The sequence below is a fragment of the Candoia aspera genome, chromosome 10 (genome assembly GCF_035149785.1).
Source record: "Candoia aspera isolate rCanAsp1 chromosome 10, rCanAsp1.hap2, whole genome shotgun sequence".
Lineage (NCBI taxonomy): Eukaryota > Metazoa > Chordata > Lepidosauria > Squamata > Boidae > Candoia > Candoia aspera.
The window spans coordinates 25268543-25293815 of record NC_086162.1 but is presented as its reverse complement, the minus strand read 5'-3'; the positions used below and the strand labels follow the sequence as shown (position 1 = coordinate 25293815).

The 25273-nt window shown below is 51.7% G+C and overlaps 2 protein-coding genes across 2 annotated transcripts in view; one reads left to right on the top strand and one right to left on the bottom strand.

The window, feature by feature from the left end:
• The first annotated feature begins 8223 nt into the window (after window positions 1–8223).
• Window positions 8224–11874, top strand: TMEM160 (transmembrane protein 160). Its single transcript, XM_063311746.1, has 3 exons — window positions 8224–8524; window positions 9346–9438; window positions 11055–11874. Exons 1-3 carry the CDS (start codon window positions 8332–8334, stop codon window positions 11297–11299), a joined length of 531 nt encoding a protein of 176 aa, XP_063167816.1. The 5' UTR covers window positions 8224–8331; the 3' UTR covers window positions 11300–11874.
• Window positions 11875–13029: 1155 nt separating this feature from the next.
• The window catches only part of NPAS1 (neuronal PAS domain protein 1), a 41305-nt gene continuing 29061 nt past the window's right edge, over window positions 13030–25273 (bottom strand). The window contains exons 6-11 of the mRNA XM_063312412.1: window positions 23392–23504; window positions 22591–22787; window positions 21870–21976; window positions 20789–20936; window positions 16033–16130; window positions 13030–15606 (exon numbers count right to left, since the gene is read on the bottom strand). Coding sequence (XP_063168482.1) covers window positions 14390–15606; window positions 16033–16130; window positions 20789–20936; window positions 21870–21976; window positions 22591–22787; window positions 23392–23504 — 1880 coding nt within the window. The 3' untranslated portion in view covers window positions 13030–14389. The remainder of the gene's footprint in view (window positions 15607–16032; window positions 16131–20788; window positions 20937–21869; window positions 21977–22590; window positions 22788–23391; window positions 23505–25273) is intronic.

Genomic DNA, 25273 nt, shown 5'->3' with positions numbered 1-25273 from the left:
AAAATTTATCGTGGTGCCTGTTGGCAATCCCATGGTAATTCTGGGAATTCCCTGGTTGACTTTGCACAACCCATATATAAAAGGGAGCACCAGACGGTTACTTTTAAGGATGGGTTTTACCAAGCTCCTACAGCAGAGAGACCTTCACGTGTGTGGGGGGGGGAAGAGCTGCGATCGCCATGCCACACCCTAGCTTGCCACACTTAGAAGGCTTGCCTGAGCGATACCAAGACTTTGCAGATGTCTTTCGGGACGTGGAAGTGGACCAGCTGCCCCCACATCGAAAGACTGACTGTGCAATAGAGTTGGTTCCCAACGCTCAATTGCCCAAGCCAAAAATTCACCCAATGACTCAGAGCTAGAGGCATTGCGAGACTTTATTGACACAAATCTGTCAAGGGGGTTTATTGAACCTGCGAATTCCTCAGTTGTGGCCCCTGTGCTTTTCCAGGAAAAGAAGGATGGCACACTTAGACTTTGTACGGACTATCGGGGGTCAAATTCCGTCTCGACCTGCAACAAATATCCTCTACCTCTAATGAAAGACATGTTAGCCCATCTGTCAACGGGCAAAATTTTCTCCAAGCTCGACCTTCGTGAAGCCTATTTTCGCATCCGCATACGAGCTGGAGACGAGTGGAAAACTGCTTTTAATTGCCCATTGGATTCATTTCAGTACAAAGTCCTCCCTTTTGAGTTAGCAGGGGCGCCTGGAGTCTTCATGCAATTGATTAATGAAGTGTTACATGATCATTTGTTTAAAGGGGTCCTGGTTTATTTAGACAATGTTCTCATTTACACTGAAACTGAGGAGGAACACGAACGCCTCCTCAAACAGGTGTTAAGCAAGCTTAGAGATGCCAAACTCTATGCAAAGCTTTCCAAATGTGAATTTCACAAAACCCGACTTGACTATCTAGGCTATAGGGTATCTGACAAAGGCATTGAGATGGACCCTGAAAAAATTCAGGCGATTTTGAGTTGCGAATGCCCCCGCACCTGGCGGCAATTACAAAGTTTTCTAGGGTTCAGTAATTATTATCACCACTTTATCCAGGGGTTTGCTGAGATTGCTTTGCCCCTGACTGACTTGCTATGTACCAAGGGTTTGGGAGAGACACGCAAGGTGAAAAATCCTGGGGCAGTGCTGAATTGGACACCTGAATGACAGACAGCATTTGAGAGGTTAAAAACCCTCTTCACTGCTGAGCCTATTTTACAGCACCCTGATCCTGAACACCCCTTTGTGGTCCAAGTTGATGCTTCTGACTCCTCAGTTGGGGCTATATTGTTACAGAGAGATTCTGAAAACCACTTAAAACCCTGCGCTTATTTGTCCAGAAAATTTTCTGAAACCGAACGCCGGTGGCATGTTTGGGAAAAGGAGGCTTTTGCTGTAAAAGCCACTTTGGAAGCCTGGCGTCACCTCCTAGAAGGTGCTAAGTGCCCTTTTGAGGTTTGGACTGATCACAGGAATTTGGAAGCCCTCCGCACCCCCCGGCGTCTCAGTCCTAAACAAATTCGCTGGGCTCAATTTTTTAGTCACTTTAACTTCCCATTAAAATTTATTCCGGGAAAGGAAAACTTCCTGGCCGATGCTTTGTCATGTTTGCCTCAGGACTCTGACCACGTGACAGATATAGTTGGGACTGTTCTCACTGAACCACAACTGGGCTTGGTTGCCGTCACCCGGAGCCAGACCCATGCGCAGGCAACCCCGCCCCCAGCCCCATCTGGGAAGTGGAAAATGCAAGTTCCTTGTCAGTTACAGAAGGACTTTCTCCAGGCGCTGAAATCTGACACTTGGTTGCTGGATAATGAGATGTTTCTTTTGAAAACGGTCTGGCATGGGTGGAACACCGCCTTTATGTGCCTGAAACTTTGAGGGCTGATGTTTTGCAGCGTTCCCATGATGACAAACTTGCTGGACACTTTGGTTTTGTCAAAACCTTGCATTTGGTTCGTCGTCAATTTTGGTGGCCAACCTTAAGGTGGGACGTTAAAGACTATGTTGCCTCCTGTCCTGTTTGTGCCATGTCTAAGTGAAAAGGGGGTAAACCACAGGGGCTTCTGCAGCCAGTGGCCAGCCCATCCCGTCCCTGGGAGGAGATTTCTATGGATTTTATCGTAGGCCTACCTCCCAGTCAGAAGAAAACTGTCATTTGGGTTGTAAAAGATTTTTTCTCCAAACAAGCCCATTTCATTCCGTGTGCTTCCATCCCGTCAGCCCCACAATTGGCCCGCCTGCTTCTCATCCACATATATCATCTCCACGGTTGCCCCTCCCGTTTGGTAACCGTCCGCAGAACACAGTTCACTTCCAAGTTCTGGAAATCATTTTTAAAATTGGTTGGCACCAAACAGGCGTTGTCCACATCGTCGCATCCTGAGACTGACAGATCTATGGAGGTTTTGAACTCTACCCTTGAACAATTCCTTAGAGCATACATAACTTACCATCAGGACAATTGGGTTGACTTGTTGCCCTTTGCTGAGGGGGCTTACAACAACGCTGTCCATCAGAGCACTGGGAGACCCCTTTTCGTGTGGTTTCTGGCCACGACTTTGTTCCCATCCCTGAGCTACCACACACACCTTCCCAATCTTGTTCTACCTCTGACTGGGTGGTTCAGCTGGCTGATTCCTGGCCAGTGATTAAGCAGGCTTTGGCTGATGCCCAGGCTGCTTACAAGTTCCAAGCCGATAAACACCATTCTGTGCAGCACGATTTCAAAATTGGGGATCGGGTTTACCTCTCTACCAAGTTCATAAAGTCCCCACAACCCTCGAAAAAACTTGCTCCCAAGTTCATTGGTCCTTTCCCTATTGTTGGTCTTGTCAATCCAGTTACTGTTAAGTTGGATCTGCCTCACAATTTGAAACGCTTGCACCCTGTTTTTCATTGCAGCTTGCTCAAGCCTGTCCAGCAGTCTTCACACTGGCATCCCCAACCTCCTCCTCCTGCTCCGATCATGATTGACGGGCAACAACACTTCGAAGTCAAGGAGGTTGTTGATTCCCGCAAGCTTCGAGGCACCCTCCAGTACCTGATCCGCTGGAAGGACTTTCCTCACCGAGTGGGTGCCTGCTCGCCACGTTAATGCTCCTGATTTAGTTAACCGTTTCCACTTAGCTTACCCTTTGAAGCCTTCTGCTTAAGATGTTTTCTTTTAGGGGGGCGGTATGTCATGTTCACCGTTTCAATGTGCATTATACATCGTAACGTTTCACATGCCAAGGCGCTGACGTGCGTTTCTGGTTGGGAGGGAGCTGCTGTGGAACCTTGTACCAAGCTCTCTATCTGTGTTCATTTGGTGGAATGTGTTTGGGTTATCTTCTCTGTTCAAGGTCTTTTCCCGCTGATCAGCAGAACTCGTTAGGAGCACCTGGGATTGTGAATGTGAGACGATTGTACGGGGGGGTGGGACTTCATTTGTGTTGGGGTTTCTAGTTTGATTTTGGCGCACTTTCATCATTCTCAGCTTTCTTTGTACTTGCATACTATTCTTAAATAAACCAGATATTATTAAGCTCCTGCTTGTGAGTCTGAGAGTGTTTTAGAACAGGCAACCACCACAGGGACACAGTCAGATCTTGAGACCTCCTGATTTCACTCCTCTTTAGTAAATAATGGATTCTCTTGTCATGATCACCAATTTCCTGAGAATTGCAATGTTGTCTTATTATCACTTGCAGTTTCCACAGAACAGGATACAGATGAAAAGTAGCTTGCATTTGAAAAGTCAACATTGGATTATTTACCTGGCTTCACTGAAAGAGAAGGCGTAGAATTCTGCTCTGGGACCCAGAAATGAAGATGCCGGAGACGGGGCTTGAAGAAGTACAAAACTAAAACCAGAATTTAGCAATGAAATCGCCATGTTTCTGATCACCTCACACTGAACATTAAAATGGATCTTTCACTGAATCGGTGGCATGCTTTGCAACTCAGCCCAAGGAGACCAGACTATTTCTGAGTGAAGCATCATTAAGCATGTTGGGTGAAGACAGTCTGCGTGTGAGGCTTGGCATAGGGTCAGCTATCCCGAACTGGACTTGCCATGCTCGTGATGCCCAGTTGGCATTGCAGATATGACGTTTAGTCCAGGATGGTATTGTGGTGTCGGTTTTGGTGTTGGTGTTGGTATTGCCCCCCCCCCCAAGGAGATTCAGTCCATGGAAACATGAGAGTGGCTGATAAGTTGTCCAGAGATCCTTTTGAGGTGGAAATTGGCCACAGACTAGGAAGCAATTGGATCTTGAGGCTCTAATTTCATTCCTGCCTGATGATTATGATTATGTGCCATCAAGTCAGTGTCAATTCTGATCAACCACACAGATTTTTCTCCAGTGTGATTGCTGCTGAAGGTGGTCTCCAATATACATTCAGCATGTAGGTTTAATCTAGTAAATCATTAATTTATCTTATAATGATGTCCAACTTCCAGCAAATTATGATGCTGTTGATGTTATTAACTTACAATCTCCCAGAAGAGATTTAAGATACATATTGAAGGTGGCCTGCCCTTGAAAAGTCTGCATTTTGTTGTTTTCCTGAATTCCTTGCACCCATCAGCAGAAGTAGGAGTGGTTGTGAGGAATGCCTAAGACTAAATAAAAGGACTCAGGCTTTAAAGCAAGTTTAAGTTCTGGCTTTTATTTAGAATAGAATGCACACCAGTAGAAAGCTGAGAGTGAGGAAAGCGTGCCCGAAGTGGTTTTAAATAGTCTCGTGCCAAACAGCGCTTCACCCCCACACTCCCCAGGTGGGTTCCATGGGTTCTACAGAGTGGCAGGTCATCAAGGCTTGCTAAGGTGAGAGGTCGTCCAGTCCCATTTGCCCCGGGCATCGCCCCGTTTGTCTCCCTGCGAGGTAATGGTCCATTACCGGGCGATTAGACCTCGATATTCCTCGAAAGCCCGGGCGCGCCCTTCCGATCCTCGCCCTGATCGTTTTCCTCGACAATGGTGTAAATGGTCGATTGCCAGGTGATAAGATCTTGTTGCCCACTTGAGTTCCCCAAACTCATTACCCTTTTTGTCTAGTTTATCGCCTGCCCTTCTTCAGTCATTGATACGTATCCGTGTTTTGTCATGCGAACCGTTACGATGTCACAAACATCGCAACGGCGATCATGACAGTGGTCTTCTGTCTTGGGACACAGAAATGAAGATGCTGTCCATCATCAATGGCCAGTTGGCATTGCAGATACGAAGTTTAGTCCAGGATGGTATTGTGGTGTTGGTTTTGGTGTTCGTATTGGTATTGGCCCCCACCAAGGAGATTCAGTCCATGGAAACACGACAGTGGCTGATAAGTTGCCCAGAGATCCCTTTGAGGTGGAAATTGGCCACAGGGCAAACCATAATGATAATCTGAATATCTTTTCCAAGGTCTTCACAGCTGCTCTACCAAGTGCTAGTAAAGGTAAAGGTTTCCCTTGACGTAAAGTCCAGTCGAATCCGACTCTAGGGGGCGGTGCTCATCTCCGTTTCTAAGCCTTGGAGCCGGCGTTGTCATAGACACTTCCGGGTCATGTGGCCAGCATGACGACTCGGAACGCCGTTACCTTCCCGCCGAAGCGGTACCTATTGATCTACTCACATTTGCATGTTTTCGAACTGCTAGGTGAGCAGGAGCTGGGATTAACAACGGGAGCTCACCCCGCCGCGCGGTTTCGAACCGCCGACCTTCCGATCGACAGCTCAGCAGTTTAACCCGCAGCGCCACCGCGTCCCTAGTCTGCAGCAAATTTCCTAGTCTGCAGCAAATTTCTGTTTATGGTTGATCCTAAAAGGCAGAAGCTCCCTACCACTTCAGTATCTTCATTGTCCATTCTAATGCTGATTGCTGTACCTGTTCTCATTACTTTAATCGTCTTCATACTTAATCTTTGCTCCATGTTTTCATGAAGCTGCTTGACCTTCATTACTAGATCTTGCAGATCCTTTGCAGTTTCACCTATCAGAGTAGTGTCATTAGCACAGCCCAGGTTATTGATGCTTTTTCTTCCAATTTTAAAATTGGACTCATCTTTTTCCAGTCCAGTTTCACTCAATAGACGTACATTCAGCATGTAGGCTGAATCTAGTAAATCATTAATTTCTCTTATTGTGATCTCCAAATTCCACGGAGTTGTGATGTTATTGATGTTATTAATATTTACAATTTCCACAGAATACATTTAAGAAACATATTGAAATGGCTTGCGCTTGAAAAGTCTGCATTTTATTGCTTACCCGAATTCCCTGCACCCAGGAGTGGTCTTCTGTCCTGGGATCCAGAAATGAAGATGCTGGCCTAGTAACTTTAAACGGAAAACTAAGATCAGAATTTAAGAAGGAAATTGCCATATCTGTAATCACAATACACTGAAGATATGAAGTCATCTTTCACTGAACCAGTTACGTGTTTTGCAGCTCAGCCCAAGGAAACCAGAATATCTTAATCGAGCATGGTTACGCAGAATTTTGGGTCTGCATGTTGTGTGAGCAAAGCCAGGGTATTAGGCAGGGGGTGGGGTTGGCCTCACCAGTTCCAATCCAGACCTTCTATGTTGCACCAGCCTTTGAAGTGTCATCACGCCCAGTGTGCCTTGTGAGGATGAACCTAGTAAATCATTAATTTTTTATGATTTCCAGCTTCTAGAAAATTGTGATGCTACTGATGTTACTAACATTTACAATTTCCACAGAATTAAAGATACATGTTGAAGGTGGCCTGCCCTTGAAAAGTCTGCATTTTATTGTTTACCTGAATTCCCTGCGCCCATCAGCAGAAACAGGTGGAGTGCGATTGTGTCTTGGTCCCCACAAATGAAGATGGCCAGGCAGGGATGGAATTGCCCGCCATTTACTCAAAACAGAGGGATTTCGTTGTTACAACTGCAGAGGCACAAGGGAATATTACCCTGAAAAAATTGAAGCAGGGACATTGGTTGGAAAGAAGGGATGGACCACGTTGTCATTGCAGGGCTGGCAAACTGGCTTGAAAAAAGCCCGTAATTCGGCTTCTCGCACAAGCTGTTCACACTCCAGTGAAAAGAAAATGCATTGGATGTGTGACGCAGGGAGAAAACATTTGGGAGGATGGGCCTGAAGCAGCATTTTGGCCCCGAACTTCTCCAGCTCTTAACGCGCTCTGGGCACTTCTGATTCTTCTGAAGGTCAACCTTCGGCAAAAGTGACATTCTGAGGGAAAAGGGAAAAGTTCTTTCTTATCAGCGTGGTGGCTTGGCAGCGTTCTGTCCGCTCCGGTTCCGTTGAAGGGATGCGGAACATCCCTCCCCAACCGCAGCGGCGCTGGCCGGGGATGATGGGAGCGGAAGGGGAACGGCTGGAGGACACCCAGCGGCAGAAGCAAACTTTCTGGCATTTTCCGTGGGTGACTCCGGACGGCGTACTAAGGTGTCGTGCGATTGCCTTAGCTTTGGTTTAGCCAGTGCGCTTGCCCAGCTCATCTCGGAATCGTTAAATCACAGTTAAATCACAGTTAATCATGGCTTGGTGCGATGAGCGACCCCAACGGGCCAAGCCACTTGCTTATTTGTTCCTCGAGGTACGCAGACTGCGACGGTGACTGAAAGGGGCGTTAGACTCTCCATCTCCCACGGAAACGGAGGTTTCAGGCCGTTAAACGTGACCAGGAAGACTCAGCAGGTCGGCCTCGAAAGCGCGGTCGGCTCCCCCGGAGTGCCTGCTGGGGCTTGACCGACCGACCGACCGACCAGTCGGTCTGCACTACGAAGCGGCCGAGGGTCGGCCCAGGACCCCAGGAACGCGGGCGCGGGGCCGAAAGACGTGGGGGAAACGAGGCCGCCACGAGGGGAAACGCCCCCCTGGCGCTGCCAAGGCCTGGCAGAGGAGCAGGGCCTTCCTTGGAGCGGCGGCGTTTCGGGCAGTTCGGCGCAGGGAGCCCTGAACTGCCGCTGAACCGCACTTCAGCAGCGCCTTGGCCGGAGACACTGTGCGAACGCAGCCTGCGGGCCGGGGCGGGAGAGGGTCGCCGCCTCGCCCTCCCTGCACTAGGAACTGCATCTCCCAGAATGCATTTCTGCCCGAAAATGGTGGGAGCGGGGACGTCAAGACGAGGGGGCGGTTACCGCGAAATGATGGGCAGGCCTAGGCCCGCCCCCTTTCAGACAAACAGCTGCCTCAGCCAGTCGCCTTTCGAGCAACGCGGTCTGGGCTCCGCAAAGAGGAGGTGCTGGCTCGGAGCGACAGCACAGGCGACCTGTCACGAGTGGCCGGCCCGCCCACCGCGCCGCGCCCGACGGACCCGGCGAGCGAGGCGGCAGCTCTCCGGAGTGGCTCTCGGGCCTCCTCGTCGCCATGGCGCTCGGCAGCGCTTGGTGGGGCCGAGCTGTGGCGCGGGCCAGGAGAGCCGGCGGGCTACTGAGGGGAGAGGCGTGCCCCTGGGTACGGAGGGCGGCGAGGGCCAACTCCGGCCGCGGCCCGGGACTCCCGCCCGCCTCGGAGCTGGACAAGGCGGACGCCTGGTTGCTTCGGAAAAGTCACGAGACCGGTGAGGTGGAGGGCGGGGCTCGCGGGGACGTCATGGGGCGGGGCTGGCCGGTTACCTGGGCAACCGGGGAGGCCGGGCCGTGCTGTCGGGGCTGCAACAGCTGTTTTCTGCCGGGGATTATGGGAGTAGCAGTCCGTGAAATCCGGAATTTTTTCCTTTTATCACTGTATAAAAATGCACCACGCACACACGCTGACATACGTATTAAGTAATACAATGGGTAATTTGGTATCACGTAAGTAGCTTAAGATCAAACCATCATCCACAGCCAATACTTCGATGGGAGTTGCAGCAGTCAACGTGACATTGAACTTATGTTTAATGTTATATTTAAATTAGCCAAAAAGTCTGATGCGTGTATTATTGACCTCCTCCTAAATTGTAATGAATACTGGAGATGTTTTTTCCTTTCCCTATTTTCAGTGTTTTAAGCTGCCTACATAATAGAAAGTTAGTAATCTCTAATCATATCATATAAACATCATCGTACTGAAACAATGCAAGGCATCAAGATTTCTAACAGTATAATGCAAGGAAAAAAATAAGAAACAAACTGCGATTTTGTGTGTGGCCTCTCAGAAGACCCCCCCCCAAAGATTTCACTGCCTCTATTTTTGAGTAGAATTGTACTTCTTGGGAGCTGTTCCAGTGTAAGGTGGGGAAAACGTGGTTTACATGTTTTATTGTTTTTAATGGTTAAAACAGTGTTGCTCTTTTTGTACACTGCCCAGAGTCACGTTTGTGAGATGGGCTGCTGTATAAATTTGGTGGGTGGGTGGGCAGAGCTTTACTGTGCCTTCCCGTTTCTCCTTCCTCCTCAGCGTTCCTATCCTGGTTTCGGAACGGGCTGCTTGCCACAGGCATCGGCGTGATTTCCTACGTGCAGGGAGACACGGGGCGGGAAGCAGCCTACGGTGAGTAATCTGGAGGCTCTTCTGCCGGGCTGGGGAGCCAGAGTTCGCCAGACGACGAATGGCCCCCGTCGGCGTCAGGGCAGCTGCGGCTCCCACAGACGCAATGGCCAGGGAGCCTGGGTCCGTGTTTTTCTCCTGGCAGGAACTGCTGGATGGACTCGAGCAGCCTTTCATTTGCCGCGTGGAGATGACGCCTCAGGTGGACCTCTGAGGAGGAGGGCGCGACCCTCTTGTGAGAGACGGGGCATCCCAGCTTGCTGGGGGGATCTTGAGTGCCTCTTCGGTGTATCGCCAATTCCCCTGCTGGGGGGCCTTCTGAGGCTGCCAGCTCATGGCGCCTTCCCTCCAGCACCTGGGTTGCCTCTCGGTGGTGGACCAGAGAGATGAGTGGTCCAGCAGATCAGCTGTTGAAGAGAAGTGGCAGTCTCCAGTAATCAGCCAGGCCCTGGTCAGGCTGGCCCTGAAGAGGCACTCAGTGCCCCTCCTGGGAGGTTGACGATGACCCAAGACAGTTGGCAAGCCACCTTGTCAGGACTGTTGTAAGATTATTGAAAGCATTATCAGATTAACCATCTGATCCTTGGTCACATTTTTTCCAGTGAGCTGGATGGTCCAGGAAGAGACCAAAGTCCCTTCAGGTGCTACAGGAGGAGGCCATCGGGGAGTGTGTGATATCCTCCCTGGAGGAGAGGGATCCAGAGCCCTTAGCAAGGGGGCTTCTCTCGTCCCCTTCGGAGCTCGGCCACTGAGCCCCGGGGGCTGAAGAGCTCAGCCACCAGGGCCAGTTGGGGCTGAGCTCCGGCCGACTCGCCTCTGTGCACCGTCTCCCCAGGAGGAGGGATCTGGCCTGGGAAGAAGAGGGGGGATAATGGTTTCTAGGCACGTGTGAGGTGAAGGTTTCGGAGCGTGGATCCGGGCAAAGCTGAGCGTGCTTTGGGACTGGCTGTGGAATGGTGGGAAGGGTTCACGTTAGTGACAGGTCAGGGTGTTTGTGACACTTGGTGCTGCGGAAACACAGACCTGCCCTGGTGCGTCGGTTTGTGTCCAAACCCGTCCAAGGAGCAGCCGCAGGAAGGTAGCGGGACCGCGTGCTTAAAGCAGAACTCCAGCAGCACGGCAGCATTGGGCTGTGAGCCAGGGGTGTTTTTTCGGAGGGCTGACACGGGATATGTGCCACGGGGCTTGGGAAGTGCTGGTGGGAAGAGTCGCTCTGATCAATTATGCCTGGAAAGGGTCCAGCCGGGTGGGCGCATTTGAGCAAAGCTGCTGAAACTTAGTGGGTGACGTAGGTGGCCGGGAATTCTGGGAGCTGGAGTCCACGCACCTTAAAGTGGCCAAGTCTGAAAAACAGTGGGCTAACCTACATGAGATGGAGCATCTGTTCACCCATCTAGAAACTCAGTTGTAGTGATTGACTCCAACCCTTGGGTTCTTAAACAGCTGCAGGATTTTCACGCCCTGGCTTGCAACTGCTGGAAGTTTGCAGGCTATAATTTCATCGTTTTCTGTTAACGCATAGTGCTGGATTGCTAAAGAACAGGAGGATTGAGGGGTTCTGCCCCCCACATGTGTCCTCCTCTCTCCCCACGAGAGTGAACCTTGGCGTCTTCCCCTAGGTTTCTTCATCCTTGGGGGGATCTGCGTCTCGTACGGCAGCGCCTCCTATTTTGCCAGCCTCTTCCTCCTCCGTCGCACCATGATGCTGTCCTACTCTGCAGCTCTTCTGAACTCTGCCGCAGTCGTCACAGTGGCGCTCTTCTGGCTGTGTGCCATCTCTCTGTACATCGGCCGGTTAGAGGTAGAAATCATCCAAGATGATGCCAATGATAAGAGAAAGGAGGACGGGAAGTCGGAAAAATGAAGGTCAAAGCGACCCTTCTGGACACGACGATGCTCTGAGGAATGATTCTGAAGGCCAACGCCTGGGAGACGGGCTGGATGGCCCCACGGCAGGCAGGCAGGCAGGCAGGCAGGCGGCTGATTGGCTCGCTCTCCTGCAAATGAGAGACGGGGGGAGGTGTTGGCTGTTTTCTATTTATTTCAGGTTTTCTGGATGGGCTCTGGGCAGCAGCAGTAAATCAGTTCACTGGAAGGGCAAAGGAGGAGGAGTTTAAAGGGCCCTCTTCTGGGTGAAGGAGCTCTCCAGAAGCAGGCATTCTTGCTACCCAGGGATCTCCAGTGCTTTTCACGAGTGAGCCTGCTTTGCAACATGCCTCCCCTACTGCTTCAACCAAGTTTCCTTGTTTCGAAGCCACATGCAGCAAAAAGGTATCCGAGCAAAAGCCAGTTCTGTTAGCGTCTTCTGCATAGCTTGCCTTGGCTGTTCCACCCTCGCTTATGCTCCAGACGTTCCCCCGTTGGATGCGCATCGCTTCGGTTGCTGGACCAGCTGCTGTTCTGGTCAGTGGACATTTATATTAAAGACGCCAAAAGCAAGTCACGTGCTCTGCAGTCCTTTGTGGGGGTGGAGAGCAGGGTCCCTCTCCAGAACTCACGATTACTTTTACACACACGAGCAAGGAAGGGCCTTGAGGTGTGCCGGGGGAGGCTCTTTGAAGCGGCAAGCCACAGTTTTGCTGGAAATATCCCCGGAGGGGATAGTGACGGTTAGCTCGTTTGACTATTCAATTAACTGCTCACAATTTATTTTGGTCCCTTTAAATTTCATCCCTGTTGAATTTCAGGGAACTCCCTTGGGAAATTTTCAAGCTAAGTCAGATGTAGGCTTCCATGAAAGGATGCTTGTTCGGGTTAAATCATAAGAATACGATCATTTCAAGGACTTTCTGATGACTGGGGAGGTGCTTGGTTGATCAATAAGGGTTGGGATGATTCCTAACGGTTAATTCATGCAGAATGGGAAACCTGCAAGGCCAAAATTATGAGACACATCCAAAGATAGCAAAAAAGCTTGTCAAATCTACTGAAATCATTTTAGAAGGCAGGAGAGAAGTCTGTTTTATTTTCTCTGAAGTCCCAGATTGCCAAAAAAGCAGCAGCAAAATGCCAACAAGGAATTACAGCTACCTTCATCTACCCAATGCGAACAGCAGATTAATAAAAGAAAAACACTCACATACAGATACAGTTTTTTAGCAATGAGTTATTGGGGGGGGGGGATCACATCATCCAAGTGCTGCTGTCTTCTGTGGGCTTCATCCCTTTCCCACCGACCTGTACAGTGTTTTGAGTAAGTGCTCAAAGTTACAGCATATTCTTTTTGCCCCCATGGCCCCGTCTCACCCCTTTTCTAAGTCAGCGTGCACCAGGGGCCCAGCGAAGGTTTCTCATCTGCCACTGGGCCTTCAGTGCAGAAATCGGGGAAGGGGCTGAAAGAGCTGGATCTGCCTAACGAGGAACAGGAGCAGCCTTATCGGACCAGATCTAGAAGGCACCCTAGTCCGCTGTAGCTGCGGGTGAAGGGCGTAAACAGCGTTTGGCCCTCGGGCTGCCTCGTAATGGGGAGGGTGCGTCGTGCTGCGGTGCTCTTGCTCGATGGCTAGAACAACGGGCAGTGCCTTTATTAGCTCCGGATCCACTTGATGTTACTGGAAAGCCACCTCTACATCAAAGAACCACACTGGGTGATGGGCAACTTGGTGGGCGCTGCATGCTTGACTCAGCCACACTTCATCCAACATTACTCCATCTTAAGATGGGTTCAGAAGTGTTTTTACCACTAGCTCCAGAACCCTGGGAAGAACGACAGCTTCCTTCTGTCAAGCTGAACACAAAGTCAGGCCACTTCATCAGGTGCCTTCCAAATTTGTCTAATTCCCTTTATCCCTTGACCTTTAACTCAAGGTCAGTGTACAGGTAATCCTTGCTTAACAACTGTTGGTTTAGCGACCGTCTGGAGTTACGGCAGCGCTAAAACCCAACTTACAGCTGTTCCTCATGCTTACGACCCTTGCAGCGGTCACGTGATCATCTTCAACCTTCCCAGCTGGACTCCATAACCAAAAACCAATAGGAACGTGATTCACTTAACAACCATATAGTTTGATTAATGACCAGGTGATTTGCTTAATGACCATGGTGATTCACTGAATGACCACCACAAAAATGGCCATAAAATCGGGTCTGGGTTTGTTTAACAACCACAACACTTAGTGACCTAAATTCCAGTCCCAATTGTGGTTTTTAAGTGAGGACTACCTCACTGATCTGGAAAGTCCAGGTTGGGAAAAAGTTGCCAATTGGTTCTCAGGAAGGGAAAGCAGGAACACGAGGCAACATTCGTAGAAGGGGAGTACAATACAGTTAAGTTCCCACACGTAGTTATTACATCCATTTGATTTACCCTCGCTTGACACTAATATGGAATTGACCATATTGCATATTTCAAGGACTAATTCAGCAAGGCTGGAATACAAGCAGGAAGTTAACTGCTGGTGTGATATCCGGGAATAAGCATGTTCAGGGGAGGCACCGTGGGCAGTTACTGCCTACTTTTCACTGGCACATGTATGCAGGTTATATCTGACAACTGACACACCCAGAGCGGCAAAAGGTAACAGCACCTTCCCTAGTCAGTCAACGTCTAGCAGCAGGGACACAGGTAAGGAAGAGGGTGGGAGATGACCTCTGCATCTTTGTGTTTCTTTCTCCTGGGAATCTGACAGACTGTCCACTTTCCTCTGGGCCAAATCCTCCACTCGCTTCACAAAACACCTCGTTTCAAACAACCAGAGACCTCCAAAGTAGCGAGCTGGAGGCGGTCCTTCCACTCCTTTGCGCTGAGGTCTAGCAAAGGGATGTGATGAGAAGGTGCAGGGTAGGAGCTTTTTCCAGGACTAAAGATGTCTCCCCCTGGTTTTGAGAATGCCGGTGTGCACACCAGCAGTGGACCGAGCGATCACAAGGTTTGACAGCTCTGTTCTGGACAGGAGTTGGCCGTGGTTCTGCAGGCAAAGAAGATACTGGTCGGATCACGTGCCGTCGCCTGGCATTAATCCTCCTTGCGTTCCAAAGCCGAAGTGCTGTGGATCCCACCACTGGCCACTGAGAAGGGCAGGGTGGAAAACAAGGAGTCGGCAGCGGCAAACGCTCCTCCTGAAATCTGGGCCAAGCCCGCCGAGTTCCCAAACGGTGCCACCATGTTCAGCCGCTGCAGGTGATGGTACATGAGCTCACGGGAGGTCTTGGCCTCGGCACTGCTGAGGTCCATCAGGCTGATGGGGTGGGAAGGCGGCAGCATGTTGCTCTGCATGGCGAGCGTCATATCTGCAGGGGCATAGCGGATGGTGCTGGTGGTGTACAATCCCGGGGAGCCCGCTGAGCTGGTGTGTGGACTGCCCAGCTGATGCATCAGGGGGACGACCACGTTGCCAGTGTGAAACCGCTGGAGGACGTCCATCTCTGCCGGGTAGATCAGGGGTGTGAAGGGCGTGGTGGTCACCCGTTCCTCGCAGGGGGAGCCCGAGAGCGGAGGTGAAAGCGTGTCCCCCGAAGAGGACGAGGGAGCTGCCCGGGGCGAGGTGCTGAAAGGCCCCTTTGCCGGGCCACTGTCCATCTCAGGCGGGGTGAGCACCGAGTCCGGGATGGAGACGTACAAATGAGAAGATGCCGGCCTCGCAACAGGCTTCTCCGGACGAGGCGCTTTGTTCACAGTGAAAGGGCTGCCCTTGTGGGCACTGGGACAGGTCCAGAGGCCCCCTTTGGCCCCAGGCCCCTGCTCGGATTTGATGCTGAGGGCCACGCCGGCTTTCAGGGCCACACCCTTTTGGGTCTGAATGACCGAGGCGAACTCCGATGTGCAGGGGCGGCCGGGGGCCGTGCTCTTCCGCCCACCGGCCTTGCAGCCGTTCGCCTTCCGGACCAGGGGAGCCGTCTGCTGGGGGAGCAGGTCCTGTTCGGAATCGCTGCCACTCTCGGATTCCTCGGAGCGGGCCAGTGAGGCCGCCTCCACCTTGGACGGGGGGCTCTCTGGCTGGAACTCCAGCTTGATGCGCTTCCTCGGCGGCGGAGCCTCCGTGTCGCTTCCCATGGCGTCCTCCCCGGGGGCCTCCTCGCCTGGGTACCCGGTTTCTGGACCGCTGGAGTCGCTCTCCACCAGGTGGCAGTGTGGCCCCATTTCTGCCACGCTCCTGGGGTAGGACTGGGCCACAGCCCCGGATTTGCTGGAGGAGCCCAGCTTCCCCTGGTCCTCCTTCACCAGGCCGCTTTCTGGAAAGGAGAAAACAGGGAGATTCAACCAGATACAGAATGCCCCGTCCATCCAGCTCAGCGCCAAGCGTCTGGATCCAAAAAGTAATTGAACCAACCTCAGGGAAAAGAATTTCAGCTGACAACGGGCAGAAAGTAAACAAATTCATTCTCAGTGCCTCTTATTTTAAAAAGTAAGGCCAACCAATTGCTGCTAGCTCCAGAGAGCTCCCAGGGTGGCTGGACCTAGAAACTGCACCACAAACTGCTCAAACGTTTGCTGGATGCGACGAGAGAGTTGCTCTGGGGTGTTCTTACTTTCACTTCTGGCTGGTGCGCAAGGCATGCCTCCAGCAACACCGCTCCCTTTCCCCCCCAGAGTCCTCTTCCACCAGCAGGGCACCGTTGGAGGGGGGACCTCTGCCCTGGTGGCCCCAGCACACTCACCTTTGAAGTCCAGTCCCGCGCTGGAGGCTTCTCTCTGCCTTGCAGGGATCCCGGGGACCTGGAAAACATCCAGGGCTATGTTCTTGCATTCCGGCTTGCTGGAAAAGATTCAAAGATAAACGGGGGTGGGGGGGAGAACATTATTGAGATCCTTGTTTTTTTTACTCTGCCTTTATTATTTTTATAAATAACTCAAGGTGGGGAACATACCTAATACTCCTTCCTCCTCCTATTTTCCCCACAACAACAACATCCCTGTGAGGCGGGTTGGCCTGAGAGGGAGGGACTGGCCCGAGGTCACCCAGCCGGCTTTCATGCCTCAGGCAGGACTAGAACGCACAGCCTCCCGGTTTCTAGCCTGGGGCCTTCACCAGTAGACCAAACTGGCCCTTTACAGAAGAAGCCCCTTCCCTGGAATCCGAGAGCCTTTTGGGGGCCGCTGAGTACTGCTCCTAAGTGTGCACCCATTGCCACAAGATGTCCAGGTGAACATATTGCCATTCAGGCAGACAACTTGCAGATCGATGGCGCTGGCTGGCAAGTCGGTTTTAGCCAGCTGCAGCTCCACACACACACGCACACATGCACACACCCATGCAATACTTGGAGCTCACACTATTTCTTTTCATTTTACCTGCAACAGCTATCACTTGAAAGCTGTAGATCCTTAAAACATTTAAGATTTAATCCAAATAGGGCCAGCTTGTTATCCTTTTCAGCCTCCCACCTCTTCCCTCCATAGATGCTTGTTTCCTGGTACCATGGATGGGAAACGCCATTTAGGGCATCCGGAGGGCAACAGGTTAGGGAAGAACGTCTGATGCAGAATGCCCCAGCTGACTCCCAGCGTTCTCCCCTTTCTGCTACCAGATTCATACAAGGACTCACAGAATTTGAGGGTTGGAAGGAACCTTGGAGATCATCCAGTCCAACCCTCTGCCCAGTGCAGAAATCCACCACTCCTGCACCTCCCACAGATGGTCATCCAGCAAGAGAGTCCACCACCTCCCAAGGCAGCCTCCCCCGCTGTTGACCAGCAATTAGGTCAGGGCGCTTTCCCCCTGCCCCCAGGCCCACCCAAAATCTACTTCCTTGCAATATAAACCCACCACTTCCTGTCCTGTCTTCTGGATCAGTCCTGAGTGGTTCTACTCCATCTTCTGCATGACGATCTCCAGGTACCTGAAGAGGCTTTCAGGCCTCCCTGCTCTCTTACCTTCTGCAGGCTAAACGTGCCCAGCCGTTCCTCGTGTTATCACCACAGTAACTCTCCACCGGACACGTCCCAATTCATCAATATCCTTTCTAACATGTAGTACCTATTCTAGATGTTGTCTGACCAGTGCAGAATAGAGCAATGACTTCTCTTGAGCCTGACGATTGATGCAGCCTAGGATTGTGTCTGCTTTTTTTGCAGCTGCATCACACTGTTGGCTTATGTTCACGATCCCCCTCCTCCCCATAACTTCCTGCAGAGGCCTCTTCTTTGTCCCTGGGGCTTGTGGCAGCTGCTCTTCCTCTCGGGGTCCAGAAATACCATCAACGGTGAGGTTTGGAATCTGCTCTGAAGCTCCAGGGCGTAAGACTTCTCCCTGGCTGCCTCGGGCCCTTGGATCACATTCCTCCATCTCCCTGGCTCCTCCACTTGGCCTGCTTCCATCTTCCAGAAGGCTTCCTGGAGTTGCCGTCCTCCACCCGTGCGTCCTTTCCTGCTCTTTTTGCTGCTACTCTGCAGCCACAGGGCCCAACTTGAGGGACCCCCTTGAAACCCTGCCGGCGGCTGCGATTCACCAGCGTCTCACCCAAATTTTCTCTGCTGCCTTGCAAAGGATGGTTAACAGTTGGAATTTGCAGGTCCACCACCTGGGGGCAGCAAAACCTCTTCAGGCTGCCTGCCCCCCAGCTAGAAGAAATGCAGATTGAGCCCTGATTTGCAAAAGTGGGAGACTGCGAGGCAAAGGATTAAAATAACCAGTGATGCTGCTCATTCCACCCGCCTACCCCATTCTGCAAATCAGAAAAGATCCGCAGAAAGCCAACTTGAATGCGAGCTGACACAGCCAGCCACCTGCAGCCTGGAATCAGCAGAACGGCGGCGGAGGGCCACTGGAGCTCCATTGTCCAAGAACAAACAGGGACAGATTAAAATCGCAAACTCTTCCTTGTTTAAAAAAAGAAAGACGGGGGGGGGGGAAGCAGCCGGGTAGGGAGATTTATTGTCAAGCAAGCAGCAAATCTGGAATCTGTTTCAAATAAGATTTTCCACAAGCTGCGAGGGCCGCAATTGGTGGGGGTGGGGGCAACGGGGGTGGGGTTAACCTTGCCGTAGCAATTCTGGACCCAGATTTGGGACTTCCCTGATCCAGAACTGACTGGGATGGCTATAGACAGGCAGACTTAAGAGAGGCTGGGCGTTATCCCGGGGCAGGCAACTTAACTTTCTAAGCACATATTGGATTGTCATGCTTGGTGCTTAAGATGGCGGCGACTGGAGTGCAAAGACGACTTTGGGCAAAAAAGGCAAAGAGGATTTTTCTTTTTTTGGGCTGCTGCCTTATAATGAAGAGGGGGTGGGCTTTTAGATGATCGAAAGTTTCTGAAAGCAATGACCAATTAATTAATTGGCTAAATATTCCAGGCTCACTTCCAGGTGAACAAGGACTCCATCGGCAAGCTGGAATCTCCGTGCCTCTTGACTTCCTAAAGCAGGACTGCCCAGCAGGACAGCTGCCCCCCCCTCCCCAAAATAGAGATTTTGGAAGCCATTACTCTCCCCCACAGCACAGATCCAAATAAAGGCTCTACGCTGTGACCCACAAGCCCTGTTGCAGTTTGTTGGGAGAGGTGGCTGACCGCAAAACCAGGTGTCATTTCATCCCTTGGGTTTTCGTGGGAGTTCGTGAGCAGGAAGAACAGCCCAGCGACTTGCCTCTTGTACCAGCAGCTCAGCTTCTTTGAGAAACCTGCAATCATGGTCTGAAATCACAGGTGGGATGAACAACTTATTTTTCCTGTACCCGGTGCAGCAGGAGAGGATGGTCGTTATGCCAGGAGCTGTGTTTGCAGTCTCATTTTGATCCACTCAAGGACCGTGTTTGCAATCTCATTTTGAACAGCTGGATCATGGGGACCCCTGCCCGTTTGTTGCGCTTCAAGGTAGGTAGGCAGAAGGGAAGCCCAACCTGATCAGCTTCAAAACACACTGGAGGGACCAGGGTGGAAACGGCGCACACAGAGAGAACTATTTCCCCAGATCACGACTCACCTTTGTGTGCTGTTACCACCAGTTTTGAACCTGCAGCCCTATCCGCCCAGCCCCAAAGTGCTCCAGAACGAAGCCCAATCAGGGCGAGCCCCCTGTAGCTCCCTCATGCATTTTTTGCAGCACTCAGACCGTATGCCCCCAGCCCCACTGAATTTCGACCGTCCGGCGGCAGAAAATCAGCGCAAGGCTTCCCAGCATTTTGAGGCATAACAGCAGATGTTTAACTGTTCTCTTGGCTCTGGAACAGCGTAAGGTACGGTAAAAAGAAAAAGTGAACCACCGCTTTAAACCTCCACCCCAAATGGAAAATCCTGCCCCCCCCTTCACCCCCACTGGCTGGGAACTTAGGAGCTGCAGGCCCCAAACGTTGGGGGCTGCGAGAGTCTGCCAGGCGGAAGTACGTCCCTCCACGGTGCCTTTCTTGGCAAAAAAGTTGGTCAGCAACTCCAGCAGCAGCACAGCTGCCTTTCGCTGCATCTCCCCCCCACAGCGGCATAATTCCCCTCCTCACACCCTGCTTCCTGTAAAGGGGGCCATGAACTGGGGGACCAGCTTGGATTTTCGTTCAGCTCGGTTTGCTATGACTTTGTCCCAAACCTTGGGCACCCAGACAAAACCCCGTCCCCCTCTTCTCACAGCCCCCCCTTCTCCCTCCCTGTTGACCGCAACGGGACCCCCAGCAACCCCGCCCCCTCCCTTGCAAAGTCTATGGCAGCTGTGGGGAGAGGGAGGCAAGGAAGCTTCCACTGAGGGAGGCTGCAAGAAAGTTAATTAGGCTCTAATTACAGCTCTAATTAACTAAAATACTAATCACCCTGACAAATCATACATTAGTATCGGCAATTGCTTACAGGATTAGCATAATAATGCTTCCTTTTGCTTTATCGGAGAGGGAAAGGAGAAAGCATTAATAACCATCTGGGATAGCCATTCACACAGCGCTTTTATCCCTTGGAAGGGAGAGGAGGAACAAGAAGGCTGGGCAGAGGCGAGGGTTTAAAGGGTCCAGCTGGGTGGGGAGGGCCGGAGGGGTTTGGGGGTGGCGATCCTGGGGTGAGGACAGAGCTGGACCAGGAGCTGAGCCAGGAGGCCGCATGGCTGGAGGAAATCCAGAATCCAGTGGCCTCCATTTTTTCCTTTAAACAAGACCCTCCAGAGAAACCATGCACAGCAGGGAGGAAATTTGCCTGCTGTACCATGAAAATGCCTACGGAGGCTACATTTCTGCTTTAAGGGAAATGCCCATTTACATGGAAAAGCACAGACATCAAGTTCAAAAAGTTTCAGAGCAAATCCTTCTGGGCCTTCTCTGTTCACCCAGAGACCAATGGAATAAACTGGGGGGGGGGGGCAAAGCCAAGGACCCCTGTGGTCAGGAGCAAACCCTCCCCCAACCCCACCCTGGTGCACGCCTGCATGCACCACTCCAGCTATTCCCTGTGCAATGGATTAGAGTGATGCAGAGAGGACCAACCGGAGCATCATGCTCACCTGAGGATGTAGTTCATCCAAACCATGTTTTTCTCGCTCGGATTCTTGACGTTGACCGAGATGGTGGCGCAGGATTGGACCCACACGAACCCTCCGCTCTTCTGCAGCCAGCGGTAATAGCGGGTCACCACCTGCCCCTTGTTTAACACTAAAGAGGGTGGAGAAAGAAGAGAGTTAATGCCAGCGAAGAAGGGTGAAAATAACTCTCCACTCCACTGAAGCGATTTGCTACCTGCAGAAACAGGTGGGGATGTTTTCCTGAACGCTGCCCTGTTATACTTCTTGAAGAGAGAATGGCATCTCCCTCACTGAGGCAAATTACTTCTAACAGAAGAGAGTATCTGGTGCTCAGGTTTGAAATGTGGTTTCCGGGTGCTGAGCTTGGCGGTTTGCTTGCAGACATTTCATGGCCCAACTAGGTGACGTCATCAGTGCGAGGGAGGGTGGGGTTTTCTGCCCCACCAGCACTGATGACGTCACCCGGCCGGCTCATGAAATGTCTGCAAGCAAACCAAGTGCAGAGCGCGCCAAGGACTCCACAAACAAAATCATTTATTTATTTCTTTAACATATTTACAGGATGTATTAAATATTAAATTACTTGCAGACCATTGCATTTTCTTTTCCCAACAGGGGACCCTTTCTTGCAGGGGGAAGCAGGGTATAAATCATTCAAAAATCATTTTCCAGACAGCTTCACGAAAACTACTCTGATGCACAGGGAGATTGGTAGAGCCCCCCTAGACAGGAGACGTTTATCACCAGATAAACTTGGTACTGCTTTCAACCCTGCTTGGAGAGAGATGTGAGCTGTTCCTGCGATCTTTCATCTTTTTTGTTTTGTTTTGTTTTATTGGTTTTATGGTAATTTCTTTGTTTTTGATGGTTGTGAACCGCCCAGAGTTTTTGGGAATTGGGCAGTTGCTGCTGCTGCTGCTGCTGCTAATACTACTACTACTAATAATAATACAGCTGGCAAGGAAAGAAGAGGGACTAGACGGAGCTGCTGGTGCAAACCAGCAAGGTGCCCAGGGGCCCGTAATTCCCAACATGCCATTGCACCCTTCCTGGGCCCACATACAGTCCAAGTGGCTTTGCTGGATTCCTTCCACGTCTTCCCCATGAATGAACCGGTAGCAGCTTTTCCCAACCAGTTCCGAGGGACATAAGTCCATGTAGTCCGTGATCCTGGAGAAGAGAAGGGGGAGGAGGCAGCCGCTGAACAGAAACAGCCTCTGGTTGGGGTGGAATCCAAAGGAGAGGCAGATCCTGGCAAAACGCTTGCAGGGGGCCTGGAGGGGGAGCCGACCTGCACTGCCTTCCTGAGGGGTGCCCAAGGCAGGCCAGGAGCGTCCTGGCCTTCTCCCTCTCAGCCTGTTGGCTGCCTGGCTTCTTGGAAAGGTAGGACGCCCCCTTAAACTAAGGCAGATCCTTGGAGCCACCTAGACTCGGAGAGTTGACCCAGAACAGGTTGTGGTTCTCCAAGATTTCTGTCCAGACCTTGGGCGTGTGATGTGAGAGGACAAGGAGGAATCTTGGTCACCAGGTTTCCCCAAACTGTCCCCAAAGCTGGACTGTGAACTGCAAAACATGGCTTGGAGGGCCATTTCCAGTCCTGGCTAAGTCAGCTGGTCATAGAAGTTGCCATTCAAAGCTAGTCCCCATCCACAAATTTAAGGGCTCTGTGCATGCCACGTGCGCCTCTGGGCTGCACTTCCACCTCTGGCCTTTAAGCCGTCCCGGCGAGCGTCCGGCCCCCCTCCGCCATGACAGGCGAGAGGCCAGCTGTCCCCCTGACCCACCTGCTCTCACAGTACACGATCTGCAAGTCCATGTTGACCCGAAAGACGAACATGTGGCACTCAATGCGCACCTCGCTGAGGGTGGAGGGGGGCAGGGTGTGGGCCAGCGCCACCAGCCCCAGCACCCGGCCCAGCACCGAATGCGCGTGGGGAAAGGACGGCCGTCGGGGACGGAGGCGGCCTGTGATGTGGATCACCTGCGGGGCAGAAGAACAGGCGTGGAGCAGATCAGGGGTCCGGGAGAGAAGACCCGCCCCAGAGAGGACTGTGAAGCCAAGGAAGCCTCTGGGGAACAAGGACCGCTTCTCGAAGAGGCCCGCTGGTCCTCGCCAGGAGTGGGACGGAGGAGCCGAGAGCCCCTGCCGGCAGGGGTGGGCCACCCTTTGCTCTTGATTTAAAAAGGGAGGGGCACGAAGCTCTAAATTTTGGCATAACGGCAGCCCAAGCCCCCCACCAGGAAAACAAGAGATTGCACAAGAGCAAAGGTGAGCCAAGCTTGCATTTGTCTCCCGCAGGGTTGTGCCCTGCATCTGCTGCTGGGGGGGTGGTATCCTTGCAGACCACTGAAGCAGGCCTCCTTCTGAACAGGAGCGCTGCTTTTGAAATCTCATGGCCAAGTGTCCGCATCGGGTCCAGCCAACTGTGGTTGGCTTCGCAACCGGGTTCTCGTTTCGATGCCTTGATCTTGCCCTGTCCCCAGCCCCCGTGAACCAGGGGTCGACAGAGGTGAAGCTGCTGGCCGGGAGGGAGAAGGGAGACGTCTCCCTCCCCCACCGCCTCAGGTCTGGGAGTGCCCCTTACCTTATAGCCCGAAGTCTTGATGTGAAGTCCTCTCTTGGTCAAAGTGGACTTCAGACGGACGAAGAAGGAGCGCTCCAAGACATCGCCTGCGGCCGGACGGGAGCCGGAAGGATCTAAAGAGCGAGGACGGGTGAGCGTCGCCGTTTCCATCCGTGCCACAAATAACATCAGGGGGAAAAGAAAGACTGAATTCTTTCACCGGAAGCCTCAGCTGAACCACCACCTCCTGCTCAGCCTTCAGCGAAAGGACAGGTTTCAGCTAAAGGCAATAAAAGTTTAGACCAGGGTTTCTCAACCTTGGCAGCTTCAAGATGGGTGGACTTCAACTCCCAGAATCCCCCAGCCAGCACGGCTAGGGTTAGACCTTGTATCTTTGTACAAACCTTGCATGCCACCGACTTGGCCGCTTACAATCTGCCCTGAAGTTACTGGTTAATAAGGGGTCGGATCTAGGGGGCAGACGACAACGATGATATACAGGTAGTCCTTGCTTAACAATCACAAGTGGGACCAGAATTTCGGTTGCTAAGCAAAGCAGTCATTAAGTGAATCTGACCTGATTTTATGACTTTTGTGGTTGTTAAGCGGATAACGTGGTTCCCCGCTGATTTTGCTTGCCAGAAGCTGGCTGGGAAGGTTGAAAATGGTGATCACGTGACTGCAGGATGCTGTGATGGTCGCAAATGCAAACTGGTTGCCAAGTGCCCAAATCGTGATCATGTGACTATGGGGACACTGCAATGGTCACATAAATGTGAGGACCGGTCTTAAGTTGGGTTTTTCAGCACTGTCATAAGTCCAAACCATCACTAAATGAATGGTCATTAAGCGAGGACTACCTGTATTTATATCCCATGGTTTCTTCCTGGATCTATCACGGACAGCGAACATCAGAAAATGTATTTTTCCTTGGTGCCCATTGATGCTTTGGGGCAGAAGGGGCAGTCTGGCTGATTCAGGGCAAGGAAGCAAGATGTGGTGACCCTCAGCCAAATCCTGAAGGACTCTTTCTTCTGAGGACCTGTCCTTGACAGCGAGCTGATCTTGTATTCTCTTTTACCTCCCATCTTGGTATAAATCTTTAACAAGTTCCCCAGATAAAAGCTGAGCGAGTAACGATCAAGGGAAGGCGACCGGCGAAGCTATTTCATTCTCCCTGCCTGTCGTTCCCTTGGTGGGGGGCAGAACACCCCAATTCCAAATCGGGCCATCACGAAGAGGTTTGCTCCAGAGTAAGCATGCAGAGAACCCAATCAGAACACAGCAGCAATGCCTTACGTTTGGGGTGCGGCTCCCCCCTCACACACAACCCTAAGCTATGATTTATTCAAGCTGATTATTAAATAAGCTGCAACCGGCTGGGTTCAGGCATGGTGATAAGCCAAACCAAGCAAACAAATGTTACGGTGTACAGAACACGATGGCTTTGGTGAGATAAATCCATGGCTTGTTGGAATTCTGTTTTGTTAAGCCACAGTTGGCTGGGTTCGTACAGCATTCTTAGCCACAAATCATGACTTAAAAACACCATGGTTAGAGACACTCCGTGCTACATCAAAACCAAGGAAGCCACATTATGTCTGGCAGGAAGTGTGAGCTCAGTCATCAGGCCATTCCCAGTTAGCATAGTGCCCTCCAAATGTGCTGGGCTACCATGAGGATGGTGGGAATTGTAGTCAACCTTCTTGAGGATTCCAGGCTGATATGCTTGCTCTGCAGTCCAGCTGTCCAGATGCTTTCCTTCCAGCCATTGGTTGTAAATCCACGTTTCACCCCTCTGCCCCCACCTGCCTTTCCACTCGTCTTCATGGGCAGCTGTTGATCCAACACTCTTCTGGAGGACATCAGGTGGAGAACATCAGACCCAACATGCTCTGTGGCT